General features: G+C 29.6%; 1 protein-coding gene across 1 annotated transcript in view; it reads left to right on the top strand.

Annotated features, from left to right (window-relative positions):
* The window catches only part of Brf (Brf RNA polymerase III subunit), a 195,889-nt gene extending 181,397 nt beyond the window's left edge, over positions 1–14,492 (top strand). Inside the window, exons 10-14 of the mRNA XM_075366757.1 lie at positions 832–1,056; positions 3,618–3,725; positions 9,420–9,588; positions 10,877–10,983; positions 14,080–14,492. Coding sequence (XP_075222872.1) covers positions 832–1,056; positions 3,618–3,725; positions 9,420–9,588; positions 10,877–10,983; positions 14,080–14,270 — 800 coding nt within the window. The 3' untranslated portion in view covers positions 14,271–14,492. The remainder of the gene's footprint in view (positions 1–831; positions 1,057–3,617; positions 3,726–9,419; positions 9,589–10,876; positions 10,984–14,079) is intronic.
* Positions 14,493–15,352: the final 860 nt, after the last annotated feature.

Raw genomic sequence — 15,352 nt, 5'->3', positions numbered from 1 at the left:
ATATCTGTTAAAATTATTAGAATAATATTATTATTTATACATGTATTAAGTTTTTTTTTAATAAACAAGTGGATCAGTAAAAAAATTACTTAGCATTTTATTATAAGAACAATTTTTCACTATTTCAGTACATTAGGATATAAGAAAAATATAAAATAAAATAAAATAGGTAATTAGATCAGTCTAATGTTAATTTCTAGAAACATTTTATTAAATGATATGTTATCTCAGCACTTAATTTTATATGTAAATTAATAACTTTGTAAATGATGCAAAAGTATTCCTTGAATAAAATTGTAAGTAATTTGATAGTTATTTAAATTAGTTTATTATAAATTACTCATTGAACAGTATAAGAAAATGCGATGACAGTTCAAAATTATTAAAAAATATAATTATTAAAACTTTTTTCAAAGTAACTTAGGAATTCTTCTTCCAGAAAAGCTATCGGAGATAATTATTCAGGCTCTTTTTCCATGTGGTTACCAGTGCACTGTTGTTAACAACACTTAGCCTAAAAAGGCTAGAAAACCTGTTTAGTATGCAATTTTTATAAATGATTTTTAACAATTTAATATCATTAAGCAGTTTCCATTAAGCAGTTGTTAATAGATAAACTGGTATTAGCTGCAGGGTAATGTCTGTATTAAGTTGGTTTTATTACATTATGTTGCATATTAATCATGTTAGCACGGTTCATAAAAAAAAGAATTTCTTAATTTTTTTCTTTAAATTGAAATTGAATGCCTAAATTATTTCCTGCATAATTTATTTCACTTAAAATTATTTGACTGTATATACCACTAACATAGAATATAATTTTTTAATTAGGTCCAAGTATGGAAAGTCTGGGTTTGGAACCATCCAGCAATCAACAGTCCTCCACAGATCCACCGAAAACAGACATTGATCCTCTAAATGTAGATGGTGATGAATTTGATTTAGAGGGTTTGGATGATGATGAAATCAATTCATATATAATGACTCCAACAGAAGCTAGCAAAAAACATAATGTTTGGCTTTCTGTCAATGCAAATTATCTTAAAGAACAGCAAGGTGAGTAAACAGTGAAGTAATTTTTGATTATTATACACATGAAATTTAGTTACTGTTATTATTAATTACCAATATAAAATTTAATAATAGTTATTAGTGTTGTTAAATTTAACAGAGATTTAAATAATAAAAGAGTGTTTGATTAGAAAACATATAAGGTTGGTTTTAGATAGCTCTAGATGAATTTTCAATTTTTTTGTCATGTGAGATTTATTTAGTTATTTTAATTGGTAAGAATTAATAATTATAATTTCGTATATATTTCAAAATGCTTATCATTACTTTATTATATCATCAGTATTTTATGATGATGTGACTGCAAGTTGAAACTGCTTACTTGTGCATATCAGTTCAAATTAATTGTTACTTTTTTGCTTGTTAAGTTTTAATTAAATTTGGAATTACAATGATATCTGTATTTATTATCATTAATCATTATTCCATTGGATCAAAAGCAGTGTCTGCATAATGAGCCTTTAGCACGTAAATAATCAAAGAAGATTTGTACCTGTTACCTCTGGATCAACTAGAAGTTCATTAGTGTATTCCAAAGTTAACCGTAGCCATTTGTAACAGTAACCTTTGAATTATAAGACCATTGCTCTACAACTGAATTATCTGTTAGCAGATAATATTATGTAGCTAGTTAATAGTTAAGTTTTATCATTGATATCAGTTGTACTTTGATTTATTCATAGCATTTCATTGAAATAAATATTTACTAAGTTAAATTAGAACTCAGCAACTGGGTGAAATGTAGTATGTAAATTTTAATCACAGTTAAATAATAAAATGTAGAATTAAATTACTTTTATGAGTCATGATTTTAAAGTAAATTGAATTTTGAATTTGTTGCCTATATACACGTTGTAATCAGATGTCGTTTGTGTAGCTCAGTTATTTCAATCAATACTCAGCTCTTAGTAATAATAGTTTAGTAATTTTGTTGTTTATATTCATCCATTTATAATGAGTGCTACAATTCATAATCCCATCAAGTGTGAAATGTGAGGAATAATTTGATGGCAAAAAGTAATTCTGCAGCTGAAATTCTCAGGCAGATCTGTGACGTTTAACGACCAAATATTATTAGTGATGCTAAGGTAAGACAATGGGGCTGTTCATTTTAAAAAGGGCAAACAAAGGGCTGTTCATTTTAAAAAGAGCAAACAAAGGTTCATGATGATCATAGTGGCTGGCCATCAGTTATAATTTGATTGAAAAAATTGACAAAAACGTTTGAGAAAACTGGCACTTCACCATGTCACAATTTTCTATGATGTTTCACGATCTTTGATTTAGAAGTTTTGATTGAAAAATTGGGTTATAAATCATTGTGTGCCAGATAGGTGCCAAAAATGTTAACCGAAATACACAGGAAAAATATCTTGCTGTAGCACATGAATTTTTGTATATTATGAAAATTGTGGTTATGAATTATAAAGAAAATTATTCACACTTTGTATTTAAAAAGTAGCTAATTTATTTGCTAGTTATATATCAAAAATTGTTTTCTAATTCAAGGTTTTTAATAATATGGCAATTTTATATCAAGTTAGACCTTTATTTAAAAAATTGGGCCAAAGTATTTTTTTAATTTGCAGTTTATTTACAGTAGTTTAATTTAAAGTGTTTTAAATGTCTTAACCAACTTGATGTCATAAAAAAACTTCCACTAATAATTTCAACCTAAACCATAGTGCAAAATAGTGAAGCTTGTGTCACCAATTATAGCTGTAAGTGAACTTTTGACACTTAAAATGATTTATATTAATAAAGAGCATCTGTTAAGTTTAAACTTTGTTAGGTTTATCATTAAAAAGATTCCTTTTTTCCCGATTTTGCGTCAAAAAGTTACTGGGATTGGAGGGTGAAATAGAATTTTCTTTACATTTTGAGGTATGAAGAAAATGAAAATACCATTTACTTAAAATGTAATTTCCTTGTATGTATAAATTTTTAAATTACAAATTTTACGAAGACCTATATGTATATTTTTATAGGCCTTTATATAAAATTTATAGCTCTAAAATCCCCAAAACTAATTGATGATCAATTTCATTGAAATTTAGATATACTGTAGTAGTATACCTGAAGTTGTGCATGTGAAAATTTGATGAAAATTGGTTAAGGTTTTCTTGAGTTATGCTCAATTTAAGGTTGACAATAGCAATGTACCACAATTTGAAGTTATGTTGACTGTGCAGTGGTGTATTTATGCAGTGAATCACAGTCATGAATGAGTTGAAACTTGATGCTTGTGTTAAGTTCTACTCGTTAATTGAACATATATAGTGTGTTGTACTGTGAAAATCAGTGCGTTTTACTGACTGCAAAATAGTGAGGGCATCTGAAACAAAAATTCAGTCTTTTTGTGCAGAACTGCACAAGAGTTTTTACATCTTTAATATCAATCCATATAGAATTGTAGTTTGTATAATATTACACTTAAAAAATAAGTCACTTTGCATGTTAGTGTAGAAATAAATTACAATTGAAATGCAGATAAGACTTATTTTCATGTAGGAAAAATTAATTGTACATGTACTTTGTTTTCTTAGAAAAGGAAGAAAAATTAGCCAAAGCCAGAGAAGAAGGTAAACCTGAAAAGAAAAGAAGAAAGTATAGTACAAAGAAGAATAAAAATATTGGACCGTCAAATACAGCAGGTGCTTAGACAAATTTGTACTTAATAGTTATATATATTTTGTAAGGAATAAAATGGATATGTAAATTTAAACAGATTTAAGCAATAATAATAATAAATATATTTTCAAGGTACTCCAAACATTATTTGAAAACTAAAAACATTACTTAAAAATCTGATGTGGACAACACATGACTTCCTTGTACGCCTATTAAATTACATTTACACATTTTTTTAAAGTGTAAAGTACATAAAATGTTATTTTATTAAAAACTTTTGATATCTTTTCATTTTTTTTTGTTATTGAATTTTTATTAATTGTAATTTTTTTTACAATGAGAGGTTAATAATTATTAATAAATCAATATATTTAAAATAAAAAAAAAAAAGGAGATGAAGTCTGATTCGAACCGACTTCTTTTCCTGTTTAGCCTCTGGTAAGTACCATTCAGACAATACTTCAGAGAATGAATGAGGATGATATGTATGAGTAGTGTAAATGAAGTGTAGTCTTGTACATTCTCAGTTCAACCATTCCTGAGATGTGTGGTTAATTGAAACCCAACCACCAAAGAACACCGGTATCCACGATCTAGTATTCAAATCCATGTAAAAATAACTAGCTTTTCTAGGACTTGAATGCTGGAACTCTCGACTTCCAAATCGAACAGACTTGCCTTCAGGTTTATATTTTACTCAACTTCTTTAAAATGTTAAAAAAAGATATAATTTCAAATAAATACACTGTTTACCAGTTGTTGAGATCAGAATACATAAATTTTAATAGTTTTGATTTAAGTAAATGTAAATTTATTGGGTTGGTACTACTCAGTGTTTAACTGTATGGATTCAGTTTTGGTTAAATGGATTTTAATTTTGCCAAACTCATGAATATTGGGTGGTTAATCAAAAAAATTATGTTTGGAATAATATGTTTAATTATAATAAACCTGTATTAAAAAAATAAATTGAAAAGTATATATGAAAGTTATGAAATATATAGGCCTAAGCAAGAAATGTATATTGTTGTAATGGGAATCTAAGTTGGGAATTGATTAGTTTTCATTGGAGTTGTGTATTTTTATTAATTTTTAGTTTTATTAATTATTACATCAACATGATGACATGGGTGCTGAGTCAACCTAGATAGCTGAAGTCATACAAGGATGAACCAAGAATATGTGCTCACCGATACGCCACCAAACACGGGCATGGATATCAGATGAATGTCTCAACTTAGTCAATCAGCGTAAACTAGCAAAACTAGTTGACTATGAACAGTATCGAAAGGGCTTGAACCGGAAGGTCAGAAGGAAGCTGCAGGCCAAGCGTGCAGCATATTGGAATGTTATGGCCACCAAAAATGGAAGAAGCTGCACAAAATATGAATAATGAATACCGAACCCTCTACACAACACTTGAACACCTAAGTGGAAGATTTAAGATGTTTAATGGGAATATACGGAAAGCTGATGGAAGTTTGTTCGATCTCCTATGGAACAGAACAACTACACAGATTGAAAGAATTTTTCCAAGACCTATACAACCATGAACCGCCACCTGTCCCACTAGCAAGCCTCCAACCTTGGAACTGCTGTAAGACCAAGCCAGAGATGTTATGCCAACAGTATGTGAGGTGACAGCAGTGGTAAAATAACTCAAAAACAACTAAGTGTCTGTGATTGATGGAGGACCAGCTGAAGCGCTAAATCAGGCGGCGATATCCTTGTCATTGGCATGCAGTCACAACTACACCTAATATAGCTTACAGAGAAAATTCCTACTGCATGGAAACAAGCAATTGTTATACCGAAACTAAAGAAGGGTGGCAGTCACGAATGCAAAAACTGCTGTGGCATAAGCCTCCTATCGATAACTGGAAAAGTTTTTGAGAATCATCCAAACCTGACTATAGTCATTAAGTTACTAATAGTCGACAGTTGTTACTAATAACTGATAGTCAACTAACGACTATCAGACATTAGTTGTCAGTACTAACGACTGATGGCTTATCATCTGCTGTTTACCTGGCCAGAATACAAACTGACAGGTTGACAATTTCAAATACCTTGGGTCATTAATCCAAGAAAAGAAATTTTCATCATTGTTCATTAGGCACTCATATTACTAGTCTTGCTACGCAGATCAGAAACATGACAGTGCTGAGAGAAGACTGAAACAAATTAGTGTTCCAAATTCAATGCCTACGGTGAATACTAGGTGTATCATTATGTGATTGTCTGCAAAATCACACACTCAGGCTCAGATATAATGAACAACCTACAATTGAACTTGAAATACAAAAGCACAGACTGCGGTGGTTTGGGTACATATGTTGACTCCATGAATACCGACTTCCATACTGTCTCCTATGAAGACAGTGACCTTCACAGTGGAAGTTCCAATTAACTGCACCAAAGAAAACATGGGTCAAGCAAATTAAGGACGACCTAAGACACCAGCAACTAAATGTAGCTGATGCAAAACTAGCAGCTACCGTCCAGAAAGAATGGAAAAATATTGTACATAATGCTTGTTTTCCAGCAGCACCCACAAAGTGTACTGGATCCAGGCCTGGTCCACCCTCACCCATACGTTTGTTAAGCGATCAAAGAAGAAGAAGAATTATTATTATATCATGTCATTTTTTCTTTAATTTTATTTTTTTATTATTAATCCATCACATAAAATATGAAGCCTGTGTTATGGGAATATCAAATGGAAGTACTAATGAAAAATATTGCCATGTCTAATGAGGATTCAAACCTTTAATTAAGTATCGGTGCCCTTTAAACTAATTCCTCAGTATAAACTGATGATAGTGTTTAATAACCAGAACTGCCTGTTAGTTTTAGATTTTAATTAAAATTCTATAAATGATTTTTGAATGTTTTCGATTTTTAAATTTACTTAAATCTTTAAAAGCTTTCACTGTTGCTCTTTCTTTATATTATTTCAATTGTTCAGCTAAGGATGCAGTAGAAGGCTGCAGAAATTTTTTTATTAAAATAATGTATTATATTTATGCACTCTTCTGTCTGTATTTTATTTGTTTAAAAATATATAGAGATTATTCCTAATAATTAATATGTAATAAAGAAATTGCATATATGTATAATTAATAAAAATCACCTATCAGTATACCAAAATAGCGAGCATAATATGGAATTACTAATTTATTCAATAAGCATTTCAAATATATAGATTCATTAACAGTTATAAAATTCAGGCAATACTAAATGATGTACTCAATTTATTAACTCTATATTTCCTGAACTATGTATTATATCTGACTGATCCACATAGTAGTTGAGAGAGTTGGTCTGAAATTTTCAAATAACATTACAAGAGAACATGTAGTTGCGTAAACAACCACTAGAGTGCTTGCACTGCCATTACGTATCAGTTGTAAGTAAGATGGCTTTGTGTTGGCTACAGTGCAACACAAAGTTTTCTGTGTTCTTGACTACGACAAATCTCAGTCAGCAACTCGAGTGCAGGGTGCATTTCATCTCCAGTTTAACCCTGACCCTCCCACAAGGAAAAGCATATGTTGTTGGTTTCACCAATTTAAACAAACAGGATGTCTCTGTAAAGGCAAGAGCAGGGACCGACTGTGTGTGACAGAAGAGAATGTAAGAGGAATTGAAGAAAGTTTTATATGAAGCCCAAGAAAGTCAACCCATAGAGCAAGCAGAAAACTTGGAATACCTCGACAAACTGTCTGTGGCATGTTTTGAGGCATTATTTACTTTTCAAGCCATACTGCCTACAAGTTTTACAGTCTCATCGCGGAAGTGACAAACTAAAGCATGTTGAATTTTATGATCAAATGCTTGAAGACATGGAGGATGACACTTTTCTTCCGTGTTTAATGTTTAGCGATGAAGCAATATATCATCTCAGTGGAAAAGTGAATAGACACAATGTTTACATATGAGTCTATAAAATCTCAATGTCCAACTCAACATGAGAGAGATCCCTTAAGCAAGAAGTGTTTTGCGCTCTATCGCAAAGGTGCCAGTGCACCTAGGTGCACTGGTAAACTTTATCTCACACCTAGCACCTATATCTGGCATCTAGGTAAACTTTATCTCACAATAAAGGTTACAGATACGTAAAATAATATAAGTATAATGTAATTTACTTTACATTTGTCATTAGTTCTTAATTTCAAATACAGTGTTACAAAATTGAATTATCTTTTTAAATTACTCTATACTATAGTAGTTGGTGGTGCAATTGTTACATGTACAGTCGACAGTGATCATAATGAACTAAATTAAAAATTGGTTTTGTGTGTGTGTATATATATTAATTAATTAATTAATTAAATTGTATAAATACCATTGTTATTAATCTTATGATTTAGGTTATTTTGTTTTAACATTTTGTTAAATTATTTTTTGATTTAAAAACTTAGTATAATTTTCACTTATGCATATTTACTATATTTTATCTCTACTTATTAGTAGAGTTATAAGTAAAATTAATTCTAAACAGTTATATTAATAAATCAACTAATAGCTCTTTTAAACAATGCTTTTTAAGACATTCAGGAACATACAAAAGAAAGTAAAGAATCTTTCATATGTACCTGATAACCTCTTTGCACATACAAAAAACTATATTTGTTTTGTAGCTGTCAGATTTTTTATCTAACAATTATTTGCATTAAGACCTTGTAATATATAGTGAAATAATGGATTTGAGAAGTTTATTAATTGGTTTTGTGTTAAGCTTACTCTTTTGATTTATATTAATTGTATATTTGGAACAGCAAATTCTTTCAAAAGTAGAAACCACTGGGATATTAAAAAGATTTCTGCTTTAAAGAGAAATTATTTTATATATATGAAATTTTATTAAATTTAATTACAGCATAACAGTGTTACCAAAGAGTATTCGTTTAACACAAAAATGTGTATATTATATCAAATAATATAATGCAACCCTCTCCCACAGACATAAAGATTTCCTTCATTCAGATCGCTTTAATTCTGTAGTAAAATATTTTCCTTCATTTCCATGTTAAAATGGTAAACATTCTTACAAAGAAAAATAAAAAGTCTTACTGCTTCCATGTTGTTTCCTGTTTATTAAGAAGGACTAATACTTTTTAAAATGATTAGAACTGAGAATTTTTTTCCATTTTATAGAGTTCATTTTTATAAAGGTTTTGTGTATTTCTTGTGTGTATGTGAGCATACACTTGAATAAAGATTTTTCTGTTTTTCCCAATATTGAACTATCAAAACCCCCTCATTTTTCTGAATTTTTATTTCTGACTAGTCTTAAGAATGTGTACTAAAGTTTAATAAAAATTTGCATTTTAATTTGCCCTAAGAGTAAAAACTTGCATATATAGTAACAAAAATTTCTAATTATTTGGTGGAACTTTATTTATTTAAGATTCTTTTAAATCTTAATCTCCTCTCTGTACAAACTTAAAAAAGTAGTACATGAAGTTATATTAAAGTAGGTTTGCTGTGGTATAAGAATTGCATGAGAGATATATTAATTAAAATACATGCTCAGGAAACAGAAATTAGAAACCAACACTGATAAAATGTATTTATTTATTAATTATTTTTTCATAGAGACCTTATTATAATTATAAGTTATATGATTAGTTGTACAGTATAAGTTTTATTATTAAAAAAATAATAATATATATAAATATTTTATAGTATTTTTTATAATATATTTTTGTCAGGCGAGGCCATTAAAAAAATGCTTCAAGAAAAGAAAATTTCTAGTAAAATAAATTATGATGTTCTAAAAAGCTTAAATGTATCTGTTGATAATGAAGATAAGAGTACACCTTCTGAACCTACAAAATCTTCAACTCCAGATGAACCTTCTACTCCGAACTCATTGCAAATGTATGTACATATTTAATTTTTATATGATTACCAAATTTATTTTAAGTTTCGCATTATTTTTTATCTTCGACAGTAATATTTATTTAAAATAATTATAGTATTTCACTGAACATGGTTTTATCGTACTCAATGATTATGAGGAATGCATTAACTAAGATCATTATGGTACAGTTTTACATAATTACACCTTTCTCATTTCTACTGAAATTATAAAAAAAAAGTTGAAATATTTAGCCATAAGAATGAATATCAGTCAGGTATGTTGATTTTCTTCATATTTATGATGATTATTAACACCTGGCAACTATTTAAAACAGACAATCAAATTATTTTTTTTCCATCAAATTATTATTTTTTTTAAATTTTAAACAGAGGCTGTTCTTAAATTGTTGGCAAAGAATTTTCTACAGATTAACACAAAGGAAGTTTAGATGATTATTGGAAGGTTTTTGATGTTATTTCAGAAATAAAAGAGACTTAGAGGGGAAGGAATTTGAATTAATGGAAAATATGAATTAATTGTTTAAGTTAGTGAAATTTTAATCTATCTATAATAATTTATGTCCATGTATGCTAAATAATATGTCAAGTTATTCATTTAAATCAAATAATTTTTATATGATGACTGTCATGGTTCTGCTAACAATAAGTATTTTGATTATTTGATCAAAATCTTTCAACTCTTAACCTCCTTATTTTTTTAATTAGTATTTTATTGCCAAAAAGGTTTTATTAAATACAACTTAAAGAAATTATTTTTGGGTTTAAACTTTGCTTAAAAATTCTTTAATTCTTTTATAATAGTTAGTTTTACTGGTTTGATGTTTGGAAGAGAACTTCCTGGTGAACAATTTGTTTGAGAATCAGTTAATAATGTTTATTATTATTTAAAGGAAATTGAATTATTTTAATTTTTGTCTGTATTTTCATAAAAGAGTGGTTTTTTATTTATTACAGTATGAAAGTAATTTATAATCCTTCATATTTTGCTCTTTATTAAACACAGACAATTTGAGAAATGATTATTTCCATTCAATTTTGTTATTTTATTTTTTGTTTTTATTTACTGGAAAATAGTTATAGATTTTTTTTCATTAAAAAAAAATTAATTATATAAAATTTATCAAGTGAAATTAATTTGGTTTCTTACTAATATAAAAGTGGTTGGAAACACTCCCAATAAATTATAAATATTATAAGACTATGAATGTACTTAACATAAATGTATAATTTTATAAATATGTTAAAAGAAAATTAATAAATGGCAGTTTTATTTATTTGCTTACAGGAAAACACCAGCTAAACCAAAAATATCGGACTCGATTACAACTGTGAAAAGTTCAAAAGCAGCCTCTACTGCATCATTAAAACTTAGCCCAACTAAAGAAACATTAGGTAATTTCATTTTTTCCAGCTATTACTGTTGTTTATTTGTGTTTAAAATCTACTACTGGCTGCCATGGCAGAGTGGCAGTGTCTTTCCCCTTCTCAAGAGATTCTTGTTTCAAAACACAGTCATTGCATTTTTTCACTTGCTATAAAATTAATTTTATAAAAAGAAGTAACTGTAATTTGACATTAGCCTGTAACAATAAATAAACAAATTTTAAATTTCATGGAACTCTTATTACAATTAGTATGCTTACTTTTTATCTGATTATTGAATGCTGTGCAGAAAACATGCTTGACAATCTACACAAACATACTAATTTGTTTTTACATAAAATTGTTAATTCTTAATAACTAATTGAACCAATTTTTTTCAAACTAACGTGATACTTTATTTTTTTGTTACATTGTTTTGTTAAAAATAACATTAATTTTTTAAGTGAGTGGTTAGATTAGATGGGAAATTGGATTGATAAGCACTATTCTTGGAAAATGTAAGTAAGAGAAGATTATATTGCTTCAGGCATGTTCAAAGGATAGGATTTAGGTTATTACAGTGTGGGTAGAAGGATATATAGTTGACTATCCTGAGACTGGATAACTGATGTGACAGAAACTGTGGATAGACAAGGCTTAAGCATTAATACTACAGGTGATCATGAGGATTGGAAATTAGGATCAAGAGGTGATGTATAGCTACAAAAAATGTTCTCCCAAAAAAAAAAAAGGTAATAACTCTTGTGAGTTATTGTAGACATTTTTATTGACATCAATGCTGTTGATTTCACTGTGACATTAGCCTTGTTTAAAACTTAGCTAAGTTTCACAAGAAAAATTTAATTAAGATGTCAAATTTATAAAAGTATTACTTTTATAAATCAAAACATTCATATTTTTATAAAAGATTTGGCCAGAAACTAAAATTGTGTTGGGAACTACAGATTTTGGGAATGCCTGTATATAAAAAATTAAAAAAATATTTTAAAAGATTTAAATGGTTTATCCCTTTCTGCCCATTAGCTTCAGTCAATCTCAGAAACTAAGGTTTTGGATAGACGTGTAAAATTTTTCCTATAGAATTTTTTCATGTCATGTGAAAAAATACCACATGTCATAGGGTTGGTGATATTGAGTCGATGGAGGAACAACTTCCACCGACTCAATGTTGTTCCTTTAAGAACAACTTCTTGTTTACAAGTAGCCTTTAACATTATATGCTGCTACTATTCTTAGTAAAGATGTCATAACTTCATAAGGGATGTGAGAGAAATGCATTCTATTTTGTGCATTCTTGAACTGAGTAGAGACTTTTTTTTTCTCTTTAGTCTCCAGAACCCCGTACGGTATTACTTCAGAGGATGATATGTGTAAATGTAAATAAAGTGTATCTAATCTTGTACCGTGTCAGGTTGATCATTCCTGAGATGTGTGATTAATTGAAACCCAACCACCAAAGAACACCGGTATACGCAATCTAGTATTTATATCCATACAAAAGTTTTACTAGGACCTTTACTAGGATTTGAACCTTAGAACTCTCAACTTTGAAATCAGCTGATTTGCAATGACGAGTTTACCACTAGACCAACCTGGTTGGTTACTGAGTAGAGACTATGTTTCTGTGTATAAATGATGATTGTATATTATTTTTTAAATTTATTTTGTTACTCTTCCACTTAGTATTCTTTGTAAGTGTCCACTAAATCCTTTATAAGTCTGCTTCATCCATGTAGCGCTCTGCATCCTAAGTCTTCTCTAATTGCAACATTTCCTACTCTATCTGTTCTGTCTTTCTTTTTGTACTTCTGAAAACCTTCATTTTAATTACCTGTATTTTACTATCTTTATACATTTTGTTGCCACATACATGCCGAGCTTCATATAAACGAGTGTGATGCTAGCTATTCAGATGTCAGCAGGAGTACAATATACCTAAATGTCTGCACAAGCAACCAACACTCTCCACCAAGCTGGCTGACCTCACAACACATCTCACCAAAGAAGCACTGTGGCCCCACCTTTCTTAGGTACCTATAAATGCTTAGGTACCAGCAGAATGAAAGATTATTTGTCACTGACGTCTGCCTGGAGAAGATGAAAATGATGGAAGAAAAAAGAAGTTTCCTGGCTGGGCCAATGTGGGACCTCCTGGCAGATGCCAACATCCCTGCTGGAGCAGCAGGCCTGGCCAACCTGCTGGGCGCAGATGCTACCTTCACCCCAGCTTGTCAGGCTTCAAGTGCCCTGGGCAGTGGGCCCATCAGCAAGAGCCATGGGATTGCTCAGGACACTGCAAAGCTGTGGAGACTACTACTGCCATTCTGTGGGAATCCAACTACCACTGAGGGGAAGCTCAATCGGATTCCTACAGACGGACTGCAACCCCCCCAAATACAGTCGAGCCGACACTGCCGAAGACCAGTTACCGAACCCAACAGTCCTTCTAAGTCCTACCTTGCAAAACACACAAACAGCCCTTTTCAGGGCAACCATAATGTTCTAAGGTACCATGTGCTGTCTAAGCTATTCAGTGACAATACACACACACACACACACAGAGAGAGAGAGAGAGAGAGAGAGACATACACACATATCAGTAAGGGATACATTAATTTGTTATTTTATACTAGACCAAATTTTTTGTTCAATGTAAATCATCTAAAAATTAAGAGGTACCATTACAGTTAGTTTCTCTCTTAGAGTAATGATTTTAACTTACAGCAAGTATTGTGTACTTGAGTACATAGTATTAATCTGTAGAGCTGATTTTAACCTATTTTTTAAAGGGCGTAGCGTATTAAAGTACTTAATATATCTAGCTCAGTGAAGAAGGCACCAGGAAACCATTTTACTCCTCATTGTCCTTGTAGCAGTTGTTAAACTTGAGTGAGTGTGGCAACTAATAGACAGTGCATTCTATAATGGATAAATTTTTTCCTTTGATACTTGTAAAAGATATGTATAATTGCATGTTAGATTAGTTTATGTTTTATGATTCTTCCACTGTCTTTTTTTAGTCATTTTTGATTTAAAAAAAAATTTTAATCAGTCGTTTTGTCAGACTTTTTTCAGTTGAGGTATAAGTGTTTTTTTTTATTTTAGTTGAGACAACAAGGGTTGAAGAAGAGACTGAAGCCGCTGCTGAATTGGAAGAATATGAAGACATTGATGAAGATGTTGATATTGAGACTGAAGGACAAATGTCATTATCACAAATGTTAAATAAGCATCGTGTTGGCGTATATGATGAAGACGGTGACAATGATTACGGTTATGATGATGATGATTATTAATCATTAATATCTATTTATATATTTTTTTCTTTAATAAGTTAAGGAGGTGTTTTTTTTTACATTTATCTTTATTCTGTTTGTGTACTCGTAACTTATTGGTCGGCTGTGTATATTGACTTTTATATTAATAATTATAATTGTAAGGTGTACTGTTATTTGTTTCAAGCTTCAATGTATTTTGAATTAATATTTAGAAATAAACATCACAAAGTATGAAATTCATTTGAGTTCTTTGATTACTTCATTTATCATATTCTTATATTAAAGAAAAAACAGATGTTCATTGCCATGATATTATTAATATTATTTTTTTTTTACAACTGGTCCCTATTTACGTTGTATATTTCACTGAATTTTTCAATTAATTCTTTTCATTCAATCCCTTTATCATGTGAAAACTTAACTAACATACATATAATAGTCTTACATATAAGGGAGAACAGCAACATTGCCTACATAGGAGACGACTTGTTAATGTGTGCACAAAAAAAAAAACTAGAACACATTTAAATTTTTTTTAAAATAAAACAGTTATCAATAAAAACATTTTTTTTTAAATTTAGTTTACAATTAATACATATAAAATCTTTTAAATCATATATTACTTAAATTTATGCATTTAAAATTAATTAAATAATTTTTATCTAGAATAACTTGGCTGAGTTTTTCATTCAGCTGCTTTTTATATTCTAGAGCAGCCTGTTTTTTGTACAAAGGGAAATTGTACATATATTGGATGACACATCATCAACAGATAAAATGGGTATTTTTGTTGATTGAGTTTAGCTGCAGTGAAATTTTTATTCTTATCTTTCTTAGATTATCCACTTCTTTATAATATATATATATACTAGCAGACCCGGCAATGTTTCGCTATTGCTAGATTTGAGTATATATATAGATTAAATGAACACAATTGAAAGTTTGATAAAACATTAACAAAATGAAAATTACGGAACTTCACAAAATGTAACTTTTCCTTTTCCCATTTTCATTTTTACCATATTCCCTTTCCTGTTTTCACCTTTCCCCCCACTTTCCCTTTCATTCACCATTTATCTTTCCCTTTTCCCTTCCTCTTA

Source organism: Lycorma delicatula, chromosome 5 (assembly GCF_047948215.1).
Source record: "Lycorma delicatula isolate Av1 chromosome 5, ASM4794821v1, whole genome shotgun sequence".
Taxonomy (NCBI): domain Eukaryota; kingdom Metazoa; phylum Arthropoda; class Insecta; order Hemiptera; family Fulgoridae; genus Lycorma; species Lycorma delicatula.
Note: the sequence above shows the minus strand (reverse complement) of the source record. Positions and strands in the feature narration are given on the sequence as shown.